Here is a 26,820-nt window from a genome sequence, read left to right as displayed (position 1 = left end):
TTCTGCTAATTTTGCAAACTCTTTGCAAACTTATATTCACCTTGGCACAACAATTTAATATTTTGTGCATGCTGGCTCACTGGCATGGCTTACTGGGACAAAACACAATTTGTTGTCACCTGTTTTCCCTCTCTGACACGTCTACATGTATGTCTCTTCTATAATGGATTTCATCTAGACTCTGAAAATAGTTTGTTCACCTGTGGGTAGCAGCAGCAGAAGTAGCAGGATTGATATTTGTATTAATATCATCATGAAACATAAGAACCGTGCTGGCAAATGTATGTAAACATTAGCATGAAGGGTGTTCAAAGGTTTTTATTGCATGTTGAGACAACATTTTGAGAATAGTTTAGTTCAGACAATGTGGGTTTTAGGGTTATATTTTCCATGAAGAGGCCTCCTTCAAACCATTACAGTGATTTAACACCATTTTGCATTCAAAATTAAATCTTGGTGATAATCTACTCCAGACCCTGATGAGATAACGATTCCTTCATCTATAAAGATCTGAAACTCTGTGTGATAATGGTAACCATTAGATTACATGGTTTACTGTCTATGAACGCTTTGGAACAATGGGTGGAGAGGTGATCTGTTTTTTAAAATTGTAAGATATATTTTCAAGACAACGGATTAAAGGGGATCTCCATCAATTTCACACCTCAATATCCACTTACTATTCATGTGGAGTATCCTTTAGCCTGTGTAAACAGCTGTATGATTAATCTCCTGCGGCTCTGGAGAAAACTTTGTCAACAAATGTAGGGGCCTGGAAAGATGTGGGTCTTTATCAGATAGGGAGGGTCTAACGAAAAGACGCCTCAAGTTACAGTATGGAAAGTGTAGAATACGGATGTTTTGGAGTTTAATTATTTGTCAAAATATTTCACTCTGTATTGATTTTGACTTTCCTTTTTTCTATCCGTTTCTTATGAAGACCTAAACTTTATCAAAGTGAAACTGTAAATCGCCGGGGTTCTGTTCTTCTATGAAAATGTTTTGATAGTTTTTAACATCTAAGCATACTGTCAAGTTAATATTTCTTGTACAATGTTGAAACACACATACGTTTCTGTTCTATAGACAAATGAAAAACAGGAGTACACATAGAGAAAATTCAGTTTAACAGAACAGAAGCTATTGTTTAGTTGTAAAGAATGTATTCAGATCTATTTGGGCCTAAGTTAAGATTCAATCTATTTTGATTCAGTATCCCCATATGATTTTCATATAGACATGCACATACGGTATATATATCTGTATATGGTTCAGGAGTTGCCTTACCTTGACATGTGGGGGTTGGGGCTTCAAAAAGCAAATGGGAATTGAGTTTACACATCAGCTCCGCCTTTCCGACCAATGTGTATCCAGGCAAACAGCGGTACTTCACAATATCACCTGACACGGGAAAATAATAAAAACCCTATTAGGTCATCACAGACTATACGCGTAACAAGTGTTTCTGTAGAATAGAGTCTTGAGGACAACACAAGTAAAAATCTGGGGCAAATCCAAATTAAAAGGTAGATTCTGCTTTTTTTTATTAAAGGCAAAATGTGCCTATTTTCAACCTTATCTCTAACTATTTGAGTTAGGTATATAGTGCTAAAACACCTGCTAATATGAATGATGTTCTCTGTCGGTTGCTCTTCCGTATACCAGTGATGGGACAGTGACGTACTTGGTATAAAGGTCTGTGTTCTCTTTGCTTGTGCTACGTTTCCAACAGCGAAAATGGAAATCCACAATATGAGTGCAGAGGATGTTAAAGTTAAGAAGGCAAATAAGCATGTCTAAATTGGTGTAAGAGAGAAACTTGAATTCTGAAGGTGTAGGCTTGTATTTGAGAATATTTGCTTCATTGAAATTTTGTGACTTTATTTTGTTTATTTATCAGACGTAGCAAGGTTGTCGCTCATGTGCAAGGCATCCTGGTACATTTATGGCCCAGTCAGCACAGCTCCGCAGCAGTAGAAATTAGCTTTCTCGATCAATAGAGCGCGCACTGGGGAATTTATTTCTTCAGTGGACAACATTTACCATCACCACTGATGGGTCTTTTTAATACTTGCATATCGGGGATATTTTGCACTAAAAAGACAAAAAGGAGAATATCCTCAAATGGTCTTTGCTGAATACTGCACATTGTTGCAACAAAAAACGTTGTCCTCATCTATTAGGTTTGATTAGTGCAAGGACTGGATCGTATTACAGCTAGTACAGACAGGAGGAACAATTACAGAAACCAATAACCCTCTAAATGTAATATGAGTATCGGGGCCCTTTAGGATGTTTATTTTGTAAGTAGAGTTGTTGCTTAATTTTACGAGGCTAAATTTGACACGCTTAACATGGGGTGGAGATCTACCGCCTTTGCTTGGGTCCAGACCTTTGAATCTGTCTACTCCAATTCTTTCTGATATCAGGCAACTACCACCTGTCAAGTAGACGTAATGCTTGCTTCAAACCTTGTCCGGGAGGCATACGGTACACACACAGAATGAACTTTGAAATCGTTGAACAGAACAAACAAGGACATTCAGCCTTTTCTTGAACTTGTTCACAGATTGTACAAATGTCTATTAGACTGACCGACAACAAAGCTGTCTCTGAGGTACTCCATTCTGCCAGGATTTGTGAATGTAAAAGTCACAGTACATTCACGCCAATGTTCTGAGGGCGTGGGAAATTTCTTTGTATGATTATCTCGAACTAGCTCCCATTGGTCTTTACTCTGTCACAGAGAATGGCTTCACTATCGCTGTGAACAGGTGCAACCTGGCGCCACTGTGGTGTAATGCCAGTGGCAATTATTTGACGTCATCTTTATAAATTACCACTCTGGTGTAGTTCTACCACTCTTTGGATCACTGTTGTATATGCCTTTCTCCTGTTAGGAACAGTATGTCAAACCATCCTGGGATTTGAACAATGCGCTTTAAATGTGTCTTCAAAAGGTCAAAAACTAAAAATCCTAAAAACCAACAAATCATTCCAAAAAATCAACTAACTTTTCCTAATCTATAAAAAGTTGACATTTAAAAATGTGAGTTTTCTGCAGAGGAATGGTTGTATAGTTTGCCAGTAGCGACTAGGTTCTGCAAACCATTAGCAGGGTAAATTGATCTTGCTAAGGTTTTATGAAATGTTTGCTTTTTTAATTACTGTACAGCTCCTGTATGGATTTAAAAGGTCACCAAACTTTAGAATAACACGTGTTGAGCAAATCACATAATACAGAGCTGAGGGAAAATGGAGACCTTGACAAGCGATTATTTCTCCAGAAATAGATGTGTTTCAAAAGCTTGGGAGACCATATTTGGTGTTACATTTCAACATAGTACATTAAGCAGAAAAAAAGACATTGGCCAAGCTTAACACAATGAATACAGAACACTTTATATATACAAACATACATAGAAGATAACATGTCTGTGTGACACATACACATGCACACACAGTGGTAGCCTAAATGGATTTTACTTGGCGCAAGTGGCTCAACTTCATTAATAAAACAAAATATAATGAACAGTGACAGACTAATGTTAGCCTGCTAGAGTTAGATTATGCATGTCTTGTACACAGTAATGTCGCTCATTAGTAGGTTAATTTAGAGTCATTTACACTCAGCAGAATAATGACCTCCTAAAAGCTTGATTAGGAGATTGTCAGTCCTGTCAGGTAAGAGTCATTTTAATCTTAAGGATGTACCAAACTTGACAAGCTTCAAAATACGTACATGTACATAACAATTAGTTTTTTTTGTCAATTTCTGCAGTAAATCGATGCAACAGCAGCACTTTTATTCACCTATAGTAAGTAACACCTTGTCAACCAATGTTTTACTGTATCAAAGAGTCATATTATTAGTAATCAGGATAATTACCTATCTGGAAGTCTTCATCTTCATAGATCACCTCTGCATTCTCCACAACAGGGGGAGCTGGGCATTTCTTCAGACGGTAGGCTGAAGAGAAGTGAAAAACATTTCAATTAGGTACTTCAAATGTCAGTTGATTGTGTGATTGTTTTGACAGAACATTTTCCCTGCTCACCCATCCCTTTCCAAGCGTGTTGGAGAACTAGAGTGGAATAGGTATCTTTAGGGTTTTAGTATAACTAGGACCTACTCTGATGAATACTCTTGTCCTCTGTCCTCCTGGCTGCTTTTTCTCAGGCGGCAGAAAAGTTAACAACAAAAAAAAAACACTTTAGGCCAATCGTGCTTGCGCCAACTAGCTGCGGTGAATGAGACTGCGGTGAATGATGGCGGACTCCGTTGAAGATGACCCACTCCCTAAGTAGATATAAATGGCTTTTTCTAAGCTAGCGAAAACACTACGAGTCTTACACTGATTAAAACATAGTTATGAATGGCATATTTAATTTCTGCCAATGAATCCCCCTAAATCCTACACACTGTTCCTGTAATTCACAAGTGGACATCAGTGTCAAACTTCGCAAGAACTTCAGAACAACTTTAGCAGTGAATTTATACTCCAGTAAATGGTTTCAGTCAGTTAAATATTCAACATGAAGCTGCGTTTTTTTCTATTTTTCTACCTGAATATTAAAAGAGAAATCTTGTTTCCTACAGCAGCTAAGTGAAACAATTAGAAGCAGGTGTTTTCAAGTGGGGATGATCTGGATGTTCTTTTCAAATAAGTGATTTACTGGTTCCTATTTTTACCTTAAAAAACTGATAAAGTCAAGTAGTATTTAGAGTAGATAATATCCTAAACGTTTAATTAAAGACAGAGGTGCGGATAGTTTGTGTGGATGCTAACCTCAGTACCTGTTTTATAAGGTAAAAAAAAACAATGCACACCCTGAGCAACAAGGTGAAGAATTGTACCCTTTCTCACTGGGACTGTATCATTGCAAGAAAGGTGACAGGGATTCCCCAGAAAGTGGAAGAAAAAACACATCACTGGAAAAGCATAAGATGGACCTATTCAGAGATATGACCTTGTTTATTCTTAAACATATTGAATAGTAGCGGAGTAATAGAGAACACAATGGAAAAGAGTGCAAGAAGAAAACTAACCTATGCTCTAGCATCTCACTCTCTCTTTTAATAAGGCCTCTGACCTCGTTTCTTATAGCTATTCACTGGTTATGGAACTGCAAAGCATTATCCACACTCATACATAAAAATGTAACTCTGAGTGAGAAAATCACCGGAGTGTTCATATGTGTCTACGTGAATCTACTGTACTGTATATGCTGTACAAATACATATGAGCATATACTACAGGTAAAAGTGTATGTGAGTGTGTATCGGCACCATGAAAGTTGAGAATGAAGAACCCTCCAGTTGAAAAGTCCGAGTGAAAGCGGATCAGGACCTTCAGACTGGTACTGTAGGCCGACTCTAATGCCGTGTTGCCACTGAAGACTCCCAGCTGAGGACTAGACATATCTGGGCCGTCCCTAAATACAAAGAGAGAACAAAGACAACCGACAATGCTTAAACTGGAAGCAGGATACATTTCAACAACTGCAGCAGAGGGATGGAGAAAGAGAAACATAGAGTCACATAACATTTGGCAAAAAGATAACTATGTATACGATAAAGGGGTTAACTGATTTTCTTTTACTCCTCAAATCATGATTTTTTACATGGTAAGCAAAGCCTTTACACTAACAAGATGTACGATACCAAGAAATTATTTGTCTTATACTCATTTTTTCAATATGCAGAGTGAAATTGGGGGATAGAATAAGTATATAAAGGATTGTATCTCAAAGTTTAAACATAAATATAAGAAGGGTTGACCCCGAATAGTCGACTATCTGATGATTTGATCTCAGGAGCCTGATTCAAAGAATCAAGGAGCTATAAAAAAAGACATGATTTGACAATCAGTCGACTATGGGCCAGACTTGACCAATCGGATTCGACTATGCAAATTCTTTGTCGGGGACACCCCTAAATATAATTATTGTAAAAATCTAAAGAATTCTTTATTTATTTTTTAAATATTATGTATGTTCTATCACAAAAGGGACTTTGGGTCTGCCTGGCAAAATTATGAAAGGTTACGTAACTGTATTATTAGTATTTATGTGTGTGTGTGGCCCCCCGAGAGTGGAGTGGAGAGTATAGTGAATGGCAGAAGTTAATCATTTTTTTTTTTACAAACTGTCTGAAAATCAAATTTAATTTATAAATATTATAAAAGTAGAATAGCAATATTTATGACTATTTCCGACTTTGGCACCTCCCAGAGGCAGCATAAAGAAGACAGTGTGGCAGACAGCAATGCAGGCCACTAAACTTCCTCACTGGGAATGTCACGATGAATTATTAATACAGTATTACCATAATTACAGATTCCACTTATAGGGGCCTTTAAACAATTTTTTACTGATCAAGTTAAGTTGTCCGACCCTGTAACATTTCACATCTGGGAATATGAGGATTATATGATAGTGATTTAGTTTCTTATAGGTAACCTAACTATGGAACCAACCTGCCCTGCTTCTGCCCAGGTTCAACCGCCATTAGTTTTGTTTGCAACTGTTTTTATTTTCTCATCTATTCTGTGTAGAAATATATAGATTGTTATTATTGATCTGCCTGATCTGAAAAATTCACCCCCACCTCACCCCAAAAAAGACTTTAATACAAATCTACAATTATTTCCAAAACTGCTTCTGTAGATTCCTTATAATGGAAATCCATAATTGTGATGAAAACCATAAATGGACAGATTGGTTTGATTATGAGATAATTACGCTGAATAAACAAACTGCTGACGGGTGTCACACATCAACAAAGTGCAGGTGCATGTGTCTGCCACAGCTCTAAAAGCAGGTCAGGGGTTAGGATCAGTATGAGCTTCTTATGAAATGCTAGTTTCACTGACCAGAACTAATTACAGCCAGGAAGAGAAACCAAAAGCAGCCTTTGTGAATAAAACGTCCACATGTTTGTATGTGTTCAGATTGTAAAGCCTGCCTTCTGAGGCAAATTTGTGATTTTGAATTGAATTGTTCATTGAAAGGGCAGCAACATATATATATATATATATATATATATATATTTTGCAGTGCTTTGTTTCACTCATTTCAAACAAGGTCATTGAACAAGGCCTGTGGATTAAAGGCTCAACTTAACTCATTAAATATTCAATGTTGCTGAAATTTTATATTTTATAAAGTTCCTAAATGCCCAGTTTTAGGTTTTTAATGAACATGCCATTGGATTAAACAAGGGTTTTAAGAATTTAATTCATAAAGAGTGCCTGGGATCTCTTGGCTCCTCAATAATTCAAGGCCTTCTGAAGGTGTTGGAGCTCATTTGGAGTCTCAAAATGTTCTATTTGGGTCATTTAAATTAAAACTGAGAAAGAATTTTGTGGCTCTATCTTTACTCACTGAAAAATACACAAGCCCAATTTATCAAAACGTGTGTCTGCATGTGTATATATATATATATACATACATACATGCACACTCACACATGCATGGTCAGGTACACATTTAAAGTAAGCCTTACCTCTGGAAATTAAAATTAAAGTTTGATTTATTAATCTTTATCTTTTCTGTCTATTTACTACAGAAGACTGACTCAAGAACAATGCAGTTGAGAATAAAGGGGGACGAGAGAACAGTGGATCCACCACATCAACCTGTTCGAAAGTAAACTAATATCTTAATACTAGTGATGTAAAATTACCACGAGAAAGAGTTAGAAGAGACAGTACATTGATATAACAACAATACTGTGATATGAGAACAGATTTTTAAGTGACTTTGTTTTTCCAAATATTTGGATGTATCTTAAATGAAAGGCTAAATTATAGCTGAGGGCTGTAATTTTCAGAGCTTGTATAACTATTGAGCATTTTCTCTCTGAGTGAAATAAACAATGCTCTTCATTCATTTTACATTGATTCTTTTCTCTTTGGAGTAAATTCTTATCAGTCAGGTGATTTGAGTAAATATATGGCATCATAAACTATTGTGTTGCTCTGGTACTACATTGCCCACTGTTAGAAATGGTGCCGTGATATTAGGCAACAAGCCAAAATTCAACTGGTGGCAGACCAGAGACAGTTTGGCTTCAATCCCTAACATCTGGATGTAGCTGTCGTGACATAAACCCCAGGGGTATACAGGGCACAAACCAGAAAACACACATCACTGAGATATGAAATATACAGGACAGTGTGATGCACAAGACAAAAGACATTCAACACAAGTTTGATTAATGAGTAACCAGAACACAAAGGCTGGTGGAGGTGAAAATCAGCATAACCACTGACAACAGCAGGAGAATGAATGATTAGAGAAGTGAAGGGTTTCTCAGATGTACTTTTTTGAATGTAAGGGGATTGTAAGTCAGCTGCTACTGGTGACTTTATTGCACAGCCTCAATGCTCAGCCTGAACTAAAGCAATGCTCTAAGAGCACATTCCTGAGTATTACTTACTGCTCAACATTTGTAGTACACATAAAACACTTTTTTATATGTAGAGTGATTATGTAGGAAATAAACCCTCTTTAATCAATAGTTGGCTGGCTTTGGTGTGCTTATTCAAATCCAGAATGACACATTTCAAACTCTTAAAGTTAAGCCTTAAAAGTTCCATATTTAAAAGAAACTATGCTTCAGATCTTATTAACACAATGTGTCCTCTCATTCTTTTTCCACCTGAATTCAGAAATCCAACAGTCACATTTCTAAATCACAACAAAAGCAATGGCCAGGAGCTTAAGTCCTTGTGAGTACAATGAGATGATGCCAGCTATCATGTTTTCACAGTTCGTGGCATCATTGAAAGAAATATCAGAAGGCCACCGGCTATTATCTAACTAGAAGTAAGGCCATGGATTCACTGTAAACCCATTGTGCCTCTTTCACTGCTCTAACTTTCAAATTAGTTTCTCTCTGGGAAAGTCAAAACAACACAAAGACTCACTCTAAAACATTGCCTCACACCACGAGGATTTAAAGATAGAATACAAAATCTGTTAAAGCACAGATGAGCAGTGAGTGCATCTCTGTCAAACAGAAAAGTGGTCAAAGTCACTGACACAAAAACCTTTGGTCCGACTGTCAACAACTGGTAATTATGGATGTTGAAATCATTTTGAGGAGAATTTTGCAGATATTTATGCCAGTAAATCCTATGATATAGAAATGAGTAATTCATTTTAGACACAATAGATACATCTAATAATCAAAATCTTAAGACTGTATCTTAAATCATTATTCAGGACCCAGTGAGCTGATAATAAAGTAGCAGTAGACCTTTGGATCACCCACTCTAAATCTGTCTTAACCCCTGGAAGGTATATGCTATCCCACCGGCTCTGAGCAAAGCACTCCTCTCTTCAGTGTTGGCCCCCAGTCACTTCCAAAAATATTCATGTGTTGGAGATGGAAATAGTGAGATAGAGTGGTGGAACTGTCAATCATGTAGGCAATAATCCAACATTACAGATGTATTTGGGTACTCTACATTTAGGAATGTGATTTCAGAATTTTGTTCCCCCGTAAAATGTGACAAAAACACTTGAATCACCCACATCAATTTGCAACTGCAAAATAACTCCATGGCTCTGGTAGCTTGTGAGATTGAAAGCGAGTAGTCACAGTGTGATTGTATTACTTTCGCACAGCCTGCATTTCAACTACTCACCCCTCATAGCTTAACTTTTAAGTCTGATAATAAAAGACTAAACTCACCCAAACACAACATATTTATTAAACCAAACCAACACCAAATAATGACAGTACCCAAATCCTACTTGATTTTAGTTTTCTTCATTAATAAATTCACCGCTCTATATTATTCTTATCATACTGAAACTATTAGGTGAGAAATTTCTCTTGGATTGACCCGAACTTGTCCGATCCAGCCGAGTCCCGTTGGATTTGTGAACCCAGAGCTCCACCGCTCCTTTCATTACATTTCCCACTCCCCACTGAATCTCATCATTACTGCCAGAGTTCCCGAGCCCTCTCCGGGTCTGCGTATGGCCATGGTACTGAGTTAGATCGAATTGGTCAGCGGTCCCATTGTAAATGCATTACTCTCACACCCCCTATTACAATTTTACCTCCACACTGAATCCTATTATTACTGCAGAAGAGTCAGTGTATGCATGGCACAGAGTATGCATGGCACAGAGTATGTGTATTAGGAGTGTATGGAGCTGTGATCCCCGTGTATCAACCATGCCATATACAAATCCATGAGGTTTTGCTTATGTCCCTGTATGATACAGTCATAAACAATTGACACATATTGATATATGCCTTTGTATGGGCAAGACTGTGTTTGTATAACGTAAAAGATGAATAAATAAAAATGCAATCAATAGCAGGAATAAGGTTATCATCAATAAAATATATCCCAATAAGTCAATGTGACAGAACGTGTGTGTATTTGTGTGTGAGAGGGAAAGAAAGAGATGAAATAAAATAGAAGTAAAAGTTGATACAACTTCTTCTTAGTGTGCAGAGAGGAGACAGGATATAAGTAAATTCAAGACTTACCTGTCAGTGATGCAATCAGTCCCAGGATAAAGGGCAACATTGAAAAGAAGCTTATGCATTTGTATGCATGTGTGTGTGTGTGAGTGTGTGTGTGTGTGTGTGTGTGTGTGTGTGTGTGTGTGTGCGTGCGCATGTAAATTCAAGTGTAAGAGTACCCAGACTTACCAGACAGCGATGTAATCAGTGACTGGCTCTGTCTGCAATAAGGTAAAGTTTATATAAACTCCATGTCCGTGTGGAACTGTGATGAGCCAGCTGCAATCTTGGGAGTTGGGATATTCATTGGGATACTGAGGTGAATAGATTGTCCCGTTTTCAGCCGTGACATTATAGCCACAAGGAGCTGTAAAAAGCAGAGTTATGAGATTATCTATTTGCAAATGTTTCACTTTCTTCTACCTTGCTAAAAACCTGCAAAGATCAGGGATTAAGAACAACTGTTGAACTGTAGACAGTGAGGAATATAATCACCGTCATTATTTGTAGGTGTAAAAGTAGAAGCAGCAATAGTAGTAGTGGTAGTAATAAGAGCAATTATTGTGCTACTGATTTATAGAGTAAATGATCCAAGTGACACAGGAATTTCTAATTTCTACTGACGCTGCTGGCTTGTGATGGTGGCGAAAAATTAGATTAAATTTACTGAAACTCAATGAGTATAATAACATTTTCTAAATGTCCGGACTTTAAATTAACATTGTTACCTGAGGGACGAAGATGTTCTGGGATAGAAATGATACGCATGTGTTATAACACAACATAAACTGGCTAATGTAAGAAGAGTACATTCTTAATTCCAATCTTGGTAAATATACGTTTAACCCAGCAAAGTATGTTTACATCAAAAAATCAGTGGTTGCTCTTACCCTCACAGCGTGGGAATGGATGGTTCCACTTCCGGTTGGTGCCGTGAAGGCATGTTAGTACTGGGTGTCCGATCAAAACATAACCAGGGTAGCACTGAAAAGTTACTGATTGGCCAGCGCTGTAGTCACTGTTGATGATGTCACCATTAGGGAAAGGAAAGGGGTCCTGGCAGTTTTGAAGTTGATAGGCTAAAAGAGAGATGAAGAAAAATGAATGCAGTTTAATTTCAGAATTACCTCATTTTTAGGTTTCAGGAATATAAAACAAGCTGCTCTTTGGCGAACAAGATAGGGAGGCATACAGTTATACTCAGATTAACAAATAGAATGTAGTTGCGTATTTCTTTCTCTGCATTCTACAGTGTTGTCTTACATAGAAGCCTTTCACACCTGTATTTTGAGTCCCAAAATGACAATTGCAATTCTTTGTGTTCAAATCATTTTTTTTTCTGTCTACAACTAATGGATTTCGAGGAGCATTAAAAAAATCTATGACACACAGAAGCTACCAGGCTACCAAAGTGCAGCAAGATAAAAAGATATAATCTGCTTCTATGCAGTTATCTGGCACATGTATGTAGACTGTCTGACAAATGCAGGATCTAAGATGTAGGAGAGAAGTGCATACAGGCGCAGGATGTGTACAGGAACACCTGGTTGCCGTATGGGTTAAAGCATCCCAAGACATTCACAAAGGATGCTTAAGAACGTCAGAACTAAGATCCCATGGGACTCTTAGATACCTACGTTAAACAAATATTGACAAAACTAACTGGACATTGTGGAAGTACAGAAGGAGCAGAAAAACAAGTGGTGAAAGATGTAGAGGTCCCACGTGAAAGCAGCATCAAGGTGAAGGAATATGAGAGGATATAGAAATGCCAGGGAGGGAAAAGGGTACTAGAGAGAATATGGTAAATGCAAGCCAAGGGTTGTCAAATTGGTAGTGGGAGTACTTACAGCTGTGAAACTACAACCAAGAAGAAGTCACAGTGCCAAACACTAAAACTGGTATCATCCCATAAGATTTTATTAGCAAAGTTTGGGTCGAAACATTACTGTGAGGGTACTTTCTATTGATTTTTTGGAAATTAATCCACTGGGGTTTTGCGGATGAGCAGATGGACATTCAGCCTAGTGAACCCTATACTTCCATGGCCTTGGGTAGAAAACCTGAGTTTGTGTCATCGAGTGGTGCAGGGGTGAAAGCATCCACCCAGACTGGAACGCTACCAGTGCTATTATTCAACATAACTGAGGGTAGTATCATGAAACTCTGTGTGTATTGAAAAAAAGCATCTGGTGCAACTTTAAATGAAGAAACATGTCAACAGGATTCACGCACCAACAGTGGAAGTTAGCAATGACAAGAGCTGCAGTGTTAGGGAATTTGGTCATTGCAAAATATGACATGCATGTAAATGTGGGTTAGCATATGTATAAGTTTGTAAGCCTTGTTCTACTTATGTTGGCGTATAGGCCCACAGTGCATCGCTTGTGTCTTTGAAGTGAAGCACTTAGGGCTACAAGTAAAGCCTGCTGGACAAGATGCCAGTCTTTCACAGGGGCTTACTAACAATCCATCTCTTTTAATGATGAGAGGAAAGCCACAAGGTTTTTTAAGTCTTTAGCATGACTCATCCACAGATCAAAGCTCAAAACCTCACAGCAATACGTTTTTTCGTCCGACCCTTCATTTCTTGGAGTTGTGAAGGCTTTGTAATTTGGCAACTAGGTTTGGATGTTAATTTATTCAGAACATTTTAGCAGACCATTTATTTTTTCTAAATCATTCAAGCAACAATCCTGTGTTCCCAAACTAAACAGTAAGCTCATTTTGAAAACAGCTCTGTTCTCTCAGTGTCCCTTGAGGTGCTGCTTTCAAATGGATGCGCCTGCAGTAATACCTCAGGGTTTGTGAGCTTTTGTGTCTGCAGTACAAAAACAAATGTCAAAAGTCCAAAATCACACGTGAACTCACCCTGATAGGCCAGTTTGAACCCGGGCCTGTTCTCTGAGTGGTCACTGTAGAAGTGGATGATCGTGAGGTGGGTAGTACTCAGCAAAGGTGGTGGGATCTGCGAGCCAGTAAACTGTCCAATAAGAGCAGAGCTGTGCTGTGGTCCAGCCCTGACCTCTAGGAAGTCATGGTTGTCTTCAGAAGAGAAGTTTTGAAACTGAATATGGGCTCCTAGAATAAAAATAGAGGTTATAATAGAGTATACACAACACACAATAACGATATATCAGATTACAGATTTTATACCTGATGGGATCTTAAATTGCACGCCATATACGTGGCTTAAAGTTAACAGATCTGTGGAGATTTTACATTACTTTCAGAGTGTGCATACACCGTAAAGATGTTGTATGCAAAGAGACCAAGTACAGTAAGTTTACATCATTCCACACAACTCCATATTTGTATTTGGTACTTGTATATTATTACACCAAAGATACAACTGCAATGTTGTTATCTGAGACAATGACAATAAAGCTGTCTTGTTGTAATTTGAGTATACTATAATCATTTTCTAAAAATGTTTCCCAAACACAAATGTTCTGAAAGTCACACATTCTTTTCAGGAATCCCATAATATTTACCGTATCCAGTTGGCAGGGTGATTTGCCAGGTGCAGTCCAGGTTACCGGGGTAGTTGCCAGGGAAACCTGGACTGAGGATGACACTACTCATCTCAGACAACACCCCGCCGCAACGAGCTGACAACACAGTAAAAACATTGTTAAAACAGGCAACGCATGAGCAATGCACAGTAGAAATAAACACGTTATCCTCTTTGCTTCAACAGAAAGAAGCAAGCAGCACCAGGTCAGGGGTAAAGTGGGATTTGTAGTATCAATATTTAAACTTAGTGGCCACTTTATTAGGTACACTTGTACACTCTAGTACATTAAAGCACAACAGCTCTGCCAAAGATTCTACATTTATAAACTTTATAATGTTTAGTTTTGTTACTAAGGTCATAGTTAAAGGTGGTGTTGGACTGAATTATATTGAGAGGTGTTTCTTATTTTTTGTCCTCCCTTTCTACAGACACAATGAGGGGAAGAATATTAGAGACACACCTGTATGACACCAGCAGTAACTATGACCTAAATACTAAAACATACACAGGAATTAACACCTCGCTGACAAAGAAGATTTGTTTGTGTCAAAAAAATGAAACAAAAAAAGAAAGAACAGTACAAGGATCATAGAAATAGACCTTTTGGATTGTACAGGTGTACCAAATAAAGTGGTCACTGAGTGTGAACATTTTTCTGATATCACGTTAAGAAAATATGAGGGACTAATGTTTGGGGTTATAGACTTGATGCAATTGGCAACTGATATTACAATGTATCTTGTATTCTGAGTTTGTGCATTAGGGTAATTAACATACATAAATAAAAAATAAATTGTGTTTGTTGAGAAAACAGTATCATTAACTATAAGTATAGTTAAGTTACGTTTATGAGACCAATTGTTAGGAGATTGGATATCACATTTGGATATTCACATTTTTACAAGTGCTCGAACTATGCGTGCAGAATTTCTTCAAACCCTTGAGAATCAATGGTGACAGACATATATTTAAACTCTTATGGCACATTATTATGGTACAACATTCTATTGACAGAGAGTGAACATGATTTGTTGGCGCAAGTGTCTCTGACTGAAATAGGAAATGCTGGATTTGACACACACTGAAAGCCAGGGTCTGTGGCAGGGCTGAGCTTAGTTAGTCCTGACATGTCAAAGTTGAGTCTAACTGGAATTGGCTTCCCAGACCTGTTTTCACCTAGCACACACATCAATGTAATCAAGGTCCCTTAACTCTGTTGCAGAAGTTAGGAAGCCTTGGCTCTCAGCACAAGGTACAAAATTATGTTTGTATCCAGCAAGTGTATTGATCCTTTACTGTAAGAACTTGCCCACTTCCACAAATCTTATTTCAAGGTTATAACATTAAATATACAAATTGAATCACATGGACTACACTTCCTCATTCAGTTATTACTGTTATCTATTTCTTTTATGAAGAATTCATATTCCTGTAATATGTTACTGTGAGTAGATAAAGTGTCATTTTCAACTGCCAGATTACATCATAGCACTGTCTCGGCAACTAACAAGTCTTTACATAGTAGAAATTGTGTTTTACTGACATGCATCTAGCTTCTACTTTAAAAGATAATATCCATTTTAACTGACTTTGATCTTGGAACATACATATTGCTATTTGACAGAATTGTATGATGTGCCTCTGAGAAATTCCACACAGACGTAATGAATGAATTGACTTCAATTTTTTTTATCCTCAAAATGGACATTTTATTTTTAGATGGGGGTACACTCACATCTTTATTCTACTGAAACGCTTCTGTCACTTTGCTGTGCAGATCTAAAAGTTAAATGTGAACCTCACACCTGAAGGATGTATTTTTTTCCCCATTGGATCGATCTTTCATAACATAATTTAGCCAGCAGAGCAGAGCAGAGTGTGTGTGTGTGTGTGTTACCTATGCAAAGAGGAGGTGGGTAATTCCATCGACGCACAGTCCCAGGCATGCAGGAAATGTGAGAGTGGCCCTGAAAGTATAAGTAAAGTGAAAGTTAAAAAAAAAAAAAGATTGGAAATTTGATTTTTTACTTCATCTAAGAACATGACAAGAATTTCGGAGTGTAACACAAGTCAAAACGTAACGCATGTGGAAATTGTATTGCATGCTTGCTTATCGTTAATGACCGCGGTCTGTGTCCGTACACAATTTAGCCTCACAATATTTACTGCTTTTTTTAAATATTAGAAAATCTAATTATTTCCAACCTACACAAGAACAAAGAAACAGTAGTTAACTGTGTACAATCAGATCTCATCATTTACATGTATGTATTAACACATTTGTTTATAGGTGAGCTTGTGTGTCTGTGTTCATTACCTGTAATGTGTACCCGGGTTCACAGGTGAATGCCACCACCTCATTCACCATATATCTGTCACCTGCTTTAATGCCATTGGCTGGTATCATTGGCTCTTGACAAGTGGTAAGACCAACAGCTACAAAACACAAACACAATGAACTATGCAATTACTGTTACTTATTTCATCATTAAGTTTTCTATGTAAGCATAGCTTGGCTCAAGTGGACTCTGGACAAATGACTAAAGCCAGATGTGGAAAAATACAGAAACTACGATATGATCATCTCTTCTTTAAGTTCTAGACAGCTGTTCCCACATTGCAGTCTTGACCTTAATTATCAAACGTATTATGGCCAATATTTATATGTATTATTACACAACAATGACAGCAAATCAAGTTCTCTCCTCTATTCTCTTTCTTGTCTTTGCTTCAGTACTTATCAATAAAAGCTTTTTCACTGCTTTTCCTGTCACTTGTATGTGACCTTTCTCTTGAAACTAATACAGTCGTTTACTTAGCCACCAGTACCCTGTTGCCATCCAACACCGGAATAGTGAATCTGAGTAAATTGAAGTTTTTAAACTCATAGGAGAAACATTTATATGAATCTGATGAAGAACTGCTGTTGACAAACACTCGTAATGTCATGTTTTCTAATACACCGGAGCCAAGTTATGAATTGACAGCTAGTAAAATAAAAAAGCTTGTACGTTGTCAGTGTTGACAACAGCCTCTGAAATGTACTTAAAAATATGTGACGGTAACAAAATGACTTTGGTTGTGTATTCCCAACCCAATAAAGGTTAAACACATCCTTAATAAGTTTGACAGCAGCCAGCCCTTCATCACACAGTATATCAGTCGGCGTGTATGTGTGTGTTCATGTGTGTGAGTCTGCTTCTGTGTTTCACTTGGAAACTTCCGCAGGAGACTGCCCCGGAGCGGTTACCATGGCAACACAGGGGTGGAAGAGGAATCGAGAGTGAAAGACGGGGAGAGAGAGGCATGAGTGTGTGTGTGTGTGTGTGTGTGTGTGTGTGTGTGTTTGTTTGCTTGCTTGTGTGCCTGGTCTTGTTGGTTCATTATCCACCTTCCTACCAGCAAAACGATGTGATCCCACTGAGCTCTCTCAGTCATACACACACACGCACACACGCACACACGCATACACACACACACACACACACACACACACACACACACACACACACACACACACACACACACACACACACATATCCAGGTGGCCTTGCCCCACTGTGCATGACTGACTGTTACATGAGTGTGTGCCTGCTGCGAGGGATGAGGGGGACTTTTATTAGATCGAATGTACGTGAAAAAAGCTGCATGAGACTGTAACTTGGAGACACACACACGCACCCATGCACACGCAGTGGTGTTATTAGGCAGAGCATCAGCAGGCTGTCAGGACAACTGATCAATGAAACTATTCCATTTGGCTGACCATCTCTCTCTCTCTCACTGTGTGTGCGCGCGCTAGCAAACTGCTCCCTCTTTTCTCTGGTTATGACAGAGCAGCGATGCTCTGTAAAATGCTGACAATACAGCGAATCATCCCACGAGGGCCACTGGACTACAACTAGACAGTGTCAGCACTTAAGTCTTACTGACTGGGTTTACTATACTATACTTCTGTTTCACTTTATTTGAGGACAGACAAGGGAGAGAGACGTCTTACTCTACCCTTTAGAGGAAAGGGCCTTTAGCCAGCTTAAAACGATGAAAAGCATCATCACCAAAATCATTCACGTGTCCTCAGCAGACGATTGCGTCCACTTGTACAAGCTACCACATTACTACAAAAATGACAAGGAGGATTTTTAACAGCACAACATATGCTCGGGTGGTTGTGTTGTTCCTGTTTCTACAGGAAACATGGTGGAAACAGACAGGATGGTAAAAATCAGTGTGTAACACATAATGTGTCAGAAAAGGTTACACTATTCCTATGCTATTGAGTTGACAATTATTATTGTGAATTCAAGGACCATAAAGGGAAAATCATTAACAAAAGTAGATTGATTTCATATTTTAGGAATCTTTTTGGAGTTGAACGATCTGTTTTTACTAGAGTCTTTGCAAAGCGAAACAGCATGAGCATGAACAATCATTTTGCAAATAATAACGTTGGTGTGGAGCCAAATTCAGGCCAATAGTTATGATCATTTTAAAAAAAAATGGATGAACATATTTATTTTCAGTTTTCACTTTCATATATTTTGATATTTAAGGTCTAATATTTTTCAGTTGCAGATTTTATATTTTCAGATTCAGATCAAATTTTTTCGGTTTTAAATCTTTTTTTCACTTTCAGACTTATGGCCTTGATCTGGGGCGGGGGGGGGCGTGGCATCAACTGAGAGGGGCGTGTAATCCTGAGTGACAGCATAACAAAGAAGGCTGAGGACCTTCCTCAACCACGTTACCTTCAGGTAACGTAGGTATCGCGAGAATTATGACTCAATACTTTTGATACAATTTCCAGAACTGAATCAAAGTTATAATTAACCCCAAAAAACTTTTCCTTCACTTATTTTTTGTTTGAATACATTGTTGTATTTTTCAAAGTTCAAGACCAAAATTTTAACTTTCAGTTTCAATTCTGTTTTTCAAATGATCAAAACAATTGGCCTGGATTTGGCTCCGTAAGGTCCACCCAAAATCCTTTCTTCATGAAAAATTAGGGGACGTGATAGAGAAGAAAACTCCCAAAAGCCCAAAAGACAACCACCTGCACTGCTCTAAACTCAATAATATGTGTTGCATTAATGCTGAAACATAAAAATAATGAGCGTGACAAGACGGCAACCTCTGTTGCCAAAGCAGAAGTGCATTCTTTGAAATAGCAAGCAGGAGGCGAGTCCTCTGGTTGCAAAAAGAAGTCCAATTATATAGAAGTCTATGAGAATGACCTTACATCTCACTTGATTTATTATCTCAGTAAACATTGTAAACATGAGTTTATGGTCTCAATTGCTAGTTTCAAGTCGTCTTCAATACAGCATGATGTTAACCTTTCTCACTGTGTTTTTAGTTAAAGAAAGTTCACTGTAACTGTTTTGGTTGCCTAAAAATGCCTTATTCAGTGTTTGGTTTAAATTAGCTCGACCTTCTCGAGTTACTTTTAGTTGCACAAAGCCAAGATGGTGACGGACAAAAACCAAGACGGACAAAATGCTGAACTTGAGGCTTCATAACTTCAGTCCACAGACCAGTGAGTGACATCACCGTGACTATGTCCATTTCTTATATACAGTCTATGGGTCTACCGTTTTCGTCTGATGATTATTTAGGATATCATACAGGAAGTTCAAATGCAAGTGTTACACAAGGATCCGTCACATCCAGTAATAAAAGCCTCACTTAAAAGATGAGAGTGACCGCAATGAAATTGACATGATGAACTGTCCCTAAAAGAGACCTTTCTTCCAGGCTCTCATTATTAGTGAATGCGTGTTGATATGTGCACTCACCTACACACGCACTCACACCCACACACACACAAATGAATGTGTGCGCAACCACACACTAATGCTCTCATACTCTCAAAAGGGGACATGTTCATTGATCTAGAAGTGATTCTAAGCTAAAACAACTAGAAAGGACTGAAAAGCACAACCATGCCCTGACAGGTGTGTATATGTGGAAATGCATGATGTTAATATCCATGTCTATACCTTTGTCTGTCTACACATTTGTGTGTGTATGTGCCTTTTTTTGGACTTATGTGCATGTATGACACAAGCAAAAGCACTTGTGTATGTGTATGTACGTGTCTGAGTCTACGTGTTTCACTCTAGGTATGTGTTCTGTGTGTGTGCTCCAATGTTGAGTCAGTGTGTGTATGCTTTCGGGCAGTACCAGTTCAGGTCACTGACTCGTGTTATTTCATGTTGAAGTTTGGGCTGCAGCGATGTGTGTTTGTGATCAAGTGTGTCAGCGGGTTTGTGAGCATTTGTGGAGTCTGGAGAGAAGGCACCCAATATCCTCCTCAGCAGCATATACTTTAAAACATGTCTGTCTATCTGTCTATCTATCAATCTAAGCTTTAACTTACTCTTGTATTCTAGGTGAAAACCTGCTGCCACCACACTGATGTCACTCTGAAAGTGCAGGAGGAGCTGATTGGACGTTGAGTTGAGGAGGGCAGGAGCAGTTGTTCCTGTAAAAGACAGAGATGAACATAAACATAGCATACACGTTTGTGTGACAGAACAATGGGCATAAATGGAGAAATTATGCAAAAAAAAAAGATAAATCCCAAGACCAGCAGGGAAATGATGTGGAGAGAAGGTGAATGACCCCTGGCCCTCCATGGACAGCCAGCATTGTGGTGTCCTTATGTAAAGCAACCCTCATCTGCCCCAGTGAAGCTGCTCAGAGGCCATCACTGTGGTTATAGCGGGCAGCTCCCCGGTGTGCTTTCTTGAGAAGGGCACAGTAACTTGTGTAGGTGTGTGCGTGTGTGTGTGTGTGTGTTGCCCTATGGGCAGCATGTTTTATGTGTGATAGGTGTGTGACAAGAATGTGCTTGGGGCAGGTCACAGGGGAAACTCCGCTGGGAAATTGTAAAAGGTTAGATCATTATTTATCCCTCCCTGTCTTCTTCCTCTCCTATTGTCTTCCATCCTTCACTCACTCTTGCAGTGAAACTCTTCCCTTCCCTCCCTTCCTCCTTTTACTGACTACCTGGAAATTGGATGAATTCCAAGTCTTTTCTGACATTTATTATATTTAAGATATATATCATGTTTTTTTGGTATTACAACTCATCCATCATACATCTCGAGTGTATACTGTACGTGTGTGTATCTATAGTTTAAGACATTATCTTATTCATCATAGATCTTGTGTGTGTGTGTGTGTGTGTGTGTCTGTCAGTCTATACGTGTGTGTGTGTGTGTGTGTGTGTGTGCGTGTATCTATAGTTTAGGAGTTGTCATATCTCATCCATCAGAGATCTCTGGAGTGTTTGTGTGCTTGAGTGTCTGGGCACAAGTTTGTGTGTGTGTGTGTGTGTGTTTGAGCATATTGTCATACCAGAAAATGACCCTAATTTAGGAGCTGTCATGTCTCCTCCATCGTAGATCTCCAGAGAGTCCCAGTTGTGCTCAGTAGCAAACGTCATCACTTGAATCTAAATAAGAATGGAAATAAATGAACATAACAAACTCTAAGTTTATGTGCGTCTTCTATATTCCATATTTATTTACAAGTGTGTATATATCTGTACCTGTATCCCAGCCCCTTCACTGACATGGATCCTCCACAGACAGTTGAGACTGTTTGGGTAGGGTTCAGGATAGCTCGGAGACAATATTGTACCGCGTCGTTCAGTCAAATTGCCACTGCAGGGAACTAGAATGGAGACATAAAATATTAATTTATTGGCAAAGTGTATTAACTAAACAGCTAACAGATAAGACAGGTTGTTGGAATATTGCTCTGCATACCCTGGCACAATATGGCGTTCCCAATTACCACTACAGGGAGCCAAAGAGGGAAAATATGATAAACATTATTTATAGTATAAACTGAGGTGACAGTTGAAGCTGTTTGCAAAAGGCCGGCTCTCAGCAGAGAGAGATTTCACACAGGCATACATTTAGTTTGTTAGGATCCATGTCAAAATCCCAGTACTGGATAATTCACAGAAAGGACTGATTTCTTATTTTATATGCTGGTACATGCTATATTCATTTTTAGGCTCAGTCAGCCTTACCTATACAGGCTGGTGTTGTTGCATTCCACTGTGCGAGGGCACCTGGCACGGCCTGGCACCAAATAGCACTGGATCCTTTCAGTAGATACCCAGGACTGCACTCGAACCGGACCACAGAGCCAGCTGAGAACTCTGAACCGATCCGCCTGCCGTACCGCGGCTCTGGCACTGAACTGCACTGACTGTCACTGGTGCGAGGCACGGCTACAATGATGGTGGTAATTAAATAAAATGAGAAGAAGAAGAGGATGCACATTAGAAATATAGTTATCAGGAGAGAGACTTTCACTTTCACGTTGAAGTTGAATTCAATGCAACTTACTGTGGTGCGAGTGTATGTATGTGAGAGAAAAAGACGAACAGATTGAGAGTTACCTTGGTAGACAAAGTGAAAGCCTCTAGCTGATTGGCCACTCTTAGCATTGAACCGCAGCATGATCTGATTGGAAGTTGCCAATGGCAATGTCTCTCCTGGGACAAACAATTAAACACAAAATGAATGTTAATTTCACTGACAGTCCAAACCATAAATTAAACGGTACTGCTTTACATTCAAGAAGAGGTTTCTCCCCTTTCTCTGGTAAAATGTGGTCCTTACAAGAATAAGAATGCAAGAAAAAAGACACACACACCACCTCACAGGCTCATACACACAGAGATTTATATGCACACACACATACACAAACAAACAAAGTAACAATGATAAATGAGAAAAAACATGGTCTGGTGTGGCTGACATTTAGAACCATCATTAGCTGCGTCGGGATGTGTGTGTATGTGTACGTTTGGTGTGCGTGTATGTGTGTTAATATGTGTGTGTGTCAGGATAATCAGTCAGTTAGCTGGAACAATGTGCTACAAAGCTGTTTGCCTAAGTGTACGCGCGTGTATGTATGTGTGCGTGTGTGATAGGGTAATGATGCGGCTAACATTGTTTCGTAAAGCCTGGTGTGTTTCATTCTTTGCTGCCAGTTTTAGCCAAAAGGGGAAATTCTAAACTAAATTAACTTTAAGGAATAAGCCACCCATTCTACATTACATGGCCTCTTTCCTTTAAACTAACTTAGATGGATAGTAGTTGGAAGGAAATAATTTGCATAATGTGAAGCTACATTTAGCCAAACAAAAACTGTCAAATGCTCCCAGTTAATATTATGTTGATATAAGCTCACTGATCCACTCCATGAAGGAAAGAGCATACACAAAAGAAAGATGCGCACCTTAGTGTGAAAATAGAAAGAAATGCTCCAGGGAATCTATCTAGATATCTTTGTTTTTCCTCTCTTTTGATTGATGTTTTTATCATCAAACTCTACCCTACCCCATACATGTAATTGCTGTTGCTGCCCTTTTTCAACAGCTCGTAATTCTACAAGCACACAACTGATTACATATTACAAAGAAAACATTTTAAAAGCCATTATTTCTGCAGAAAGAAACAAAATGTGAATTCCAGTGGGATTCCCCTGCAGCATGCCCCCTGGTCATGACACACAACAGAAGAACACGCAACTCTGAGGTAACGGGAGCACATTTTGCCAACAACTAAGTTATCAATATTTCTTCCTATCTCATTCTTTATGTCATCTATAGAGATTTTTCCTCATCTCTGAATCTTGATTCATGCTGTGCAGTGACTCAAAATGTTGCCAAGCTGAGATCACTCAGACTTGGAGGATAAGGAAACCCAGGGAGGATTGTGTTAAGGAGTTTCAGTGCTACTCTATATTGTAGGGCCCCAGTTGGACGCTTTCCACTACTGATTTCTTCTTGTAAAGATAACCCATAATGGATTCTCACCAAATACATCACTGTCAAATAAATTGTGATAACGACCACTGGTGCTGTGTTATACAGCCCCCAAGTGCTGCTTTCTTACAAACAATTTTATTATTTTTCTCTTTCAAAGATGTGCTAAGGAGCACAAAAAAAGTAAAAAGGGAAAAAACTGTTCCAACATTACAACTGAATAGCAGCTTTTTAAAAATATAGTATTATTCTACCTCACATAAACAAATAATGCAACCATTACTTTTATGGCAGCGTGACCTAATAGCATTCTTTCAGCTGCATGTGTTCGACACAAAAATCAGCTAATAGGAGACTCACCTGAATGTGACCCAGCCAGGGAGCTGAGCAATCGAGCATTCTCATTGGCTCCATCAAACAGCTCCACAGAGTCATTCATTGCTGTCTGGAAAACAGCAAACTGACCAAATACCACTGAAAAATATTTCAAGGGAAGATGACAAAAACATATTTAAATTAGCTTTTGTGTTGGGGATTCAATTACAAATCCATTGTAAGAATTAATGGTGTGATCATTTATGAATTTACCAAACTGTGTGGACACAGTGATGTAGTAGGAGCAGGTTTGTCTTGTAGTGTAGTTTAGAGGATAGTTTGGAGACAAAACAACTCCTTCCGATCCACCATACTGTCCTCCGCATGGAGCTATAGAAAGACAGAGAAAGGGAATTTCATTATTTTTAGGTACTGTTTACTTGTTTTGAACGGTGCACATTTTCCAAAAAGAGACACCAAACCCTTTAGCAACTTCAGACACACTCTGTGCTTAATGACATGCATGTCATTCATCAAACAGATTGACCAGTCTGTTTACCAACGAGCATCTTCTGTGAATTCAGCCCTCTCTTCTTTATGCTCATGCAATTTGGGAAGGACTGTGTAAATGGCAGGATTATATACAAGCAGATCTCCTGCACTACATGTTCACATATTTGCCAGAGCCATATGTGAGAAATAATTCACCTTTAATGAGCACACAACTTTGTGCAGATGTAATTATAGAAGGTTTCAATGGGAAGAGAGAGAACTTAATTAACCCACAATATATTCTATAGAACCCTCAGCACACAAAGCGTAAACACAGCAACTTAAAGATGTTCAGACAGATTACATAATACAACTCATAACAAAGAGTAACAGTACTAACAAAAGTATCTTATCAATGTTTCAGGGAATGTTTGTTAATAATTACTATTAAATAACTATTTTTCAGATATCCAATCAAGTGGTTTTATATCAGAACGATACAAATACTGCTTCACATACTCCACTGGCAGTTTTTAAAAAGCATACTTTTTCGATTCCTTGTATTGAATTAATGACTACATTTTACAAATCCTTCCCATTAAAGTAAGATTACGATCACAATTTTTCGGAATGATGCATGCTCAAATGTTTCTTGGATGCAGCCTAAGTAAATATTTTTAGTCTCGTTATGTTGTGACTCTCAGAAAATAACTCTAATCTGCACCATTTGAGTGACAAAGGAAATCTACATGAATAGGCTGGGAAAGTCACTCTTGAGTAATAGTCTATTGTCTAATGCCACATGGACGGCAAGCACAAATTGATCTGTGTTTTTTTGCACGTCGTGTCTAGCCTTAATTTCACTGGAAAAAAAAGTCCATTGACATGAATGATTGTCTATATATGTGTTAGCCCCATGAGAGACTGGCAACCTGTCCAAGAGGTATACTACCTCTTGCCCAGTGCATGCTGGGAACCCATCCCGGCCCTGTATAGTGTGAAATGATAGAGAGAGAATGGACATATACAGAAAGTACTTCAGCATATATTGACTTTGTAACGAAACAATGACTATGAAGTTTAAGTGCTGAGATTCACTTTATACTTGAGGGTGTTTACATTCACATCAGATTAGCGTTATAGGGATTGCAGCAATTTCTAAACTTAAAACTTTAGAGAACTTTAAAGAATGAAGAAGAGTTACATTTCAAATCACCATCTACACATTTTTCATGGGATTCCCAGTAGGATATATTTGGGTGGAGAAAGTGAAATAGAGACATTTACCCCTCCCTTGTAGCTATCCCTGAGCAAAGCCCTTCACCCCCAGCCGGCCAACAGGTCAGACAGTGACTGTGCCGGGCAGCTTCCAGGTGTGACTGCGTGCAACTGTTTGAGAGTGATCATGGCCTTTCTGAAAAAGAGAGCTTGGCTCTCACTTAAACTCCCTTGAATTTGCCAAAATAAATAAATAAGTGAGGTACTGACGACTTAAGCTCACAGATACAAGCATACACATGGTATCTTCCCTAGTGGAGCTCTGCCAGGCCCGTACAGCAGCCAGTTTCACTTATCGTTTGCTTACTGAAAAGTATCAGTTGGACTGATGTCCGGTGTCTGCATCCTTGGTTGTCTTGTCTGTAATTTAGGATCATTGTACTGCTACAATGTCCTAAAACTGAAGGACTGTAAAGGCAACAGTGATCACTTGGTATAGATCTCAACACCCTTAAAGCTGAAGGTCAGCACTTTGACATCATTGTTTCACTTAAATCTAGCTTGTGGGATACAAAGTGCAAATACAAGAATGTCAATAAATGAATACTTATGGACTAGCCTACACTGTAACTGCTGTCAAACTAAGGTAACAAAACGTGCAACACTTCTGGCAGCACAAACAGCTTCATCCCCTTTGTTGCTTTAAGCATTTATAGAAATGATATGTTGAAATGAAGCTTTCACATTTTAACCGTGTGCCTCTTCTTTCATTTCTCTCCTTCCTGCTGCTGGGAGCACTGCCCATTGCACTCAAAGCTGGCACGCATATCACTACTCTAATCTGTTATTTTTATAAAGAAACTTTAAAAAAAATCCAACTGGCTGCATTTGGCTCAAAAGTTGTTTAGTTTAGCAGAAAATTCATGTTGTCCCTAAATATCACTTGGACTCTTGAGGCTCCAAGGCTTTGTTATATAATGTCGAAATATAGTG

General features: G+C 38.6%; 1 protein-coding gene across 1 annotated transcript in view; it reads right to left on the bottom strand.

Moving 5' to 3' along the window:
* LOC306699065 (CUB and sushi domain-containing protein 1-like) overlaps positions 1–26,820 on the bottom strand; it is a gene marked incomplete at both ends in the record, with an annotated part of 346,947 nt that overhangs the window by 44,004 nt on the left and 276,123 nt on the right. Inside the window, 16 exons of the mRNA XM_079163564.1 lie at positions 1,288–1,401; positions 3,890–3,970; positions 5,291–5,436; positions 10,682–10,859; positions 11,383–11,571; positions 13,364–13,573; positions 13,987–14,103; positions 15,907–15,976; positions 16,327–16,445; positions 20,389–20,493; positions 21,372–21,468; positions 21,565–21,689; positions 22,054–22,257; positions 22,429–22,524; positions 24,163–24,276; positions 24,391–24,507. Coding sequence (XP_079019690.1) covers positions 1,288–1,401; positions 3,890–3,970; positions 5,291–5,436; positions 10,682–10,859; positions 11,383–11,571; positions 13,364–13,573; positions 13,987–14,103; positions 15,907–15,976; positions 16,327–16,445; positions 20,389–20,493; positions 21,372–21,468; positions 21,565–21,689; positions 22,054–22,257; positions 22,429–22,524; positions 24,163–24,276; positions 24,391–24,507 — 2,082 coding nt within the window. The remainder of the gene's footprint in view (positions 1–1,287; positions 1,402–3,889; positions 3,971–5,290; positions 5,437–10,681; positions 10,860–11,382; positions 11,572–13,363; positions 13,574–13,986; positions 14,104–15,906; positions 15,977–16,326; positions 16,446–20,388; positions 20,494–21,371; positions 21,469–21,564; positions 21,690–22,053; positions 22,258–22,428; positions 22,525–24,162; positions 24,277–24,390; positions 24,508–26,820) is intronic.

This window comes from Pholis gunnellus (genome assembly GCF_910591455.1).
Source record: "Pholis gunnellus genome assembly, chromosome: 1".
Classification (NCBI taxonomy): Eukaryota; Metazoa; Chordata; class Actinopteri; order Perciformes; family Pholidae; genus Pholis; species Pholis gunnellus.
The sequence above is the reverse complement of the archived record's forward strand: the minus strand, read 5'-3'. Positions and strand labels throughout refer to the sequence as shown.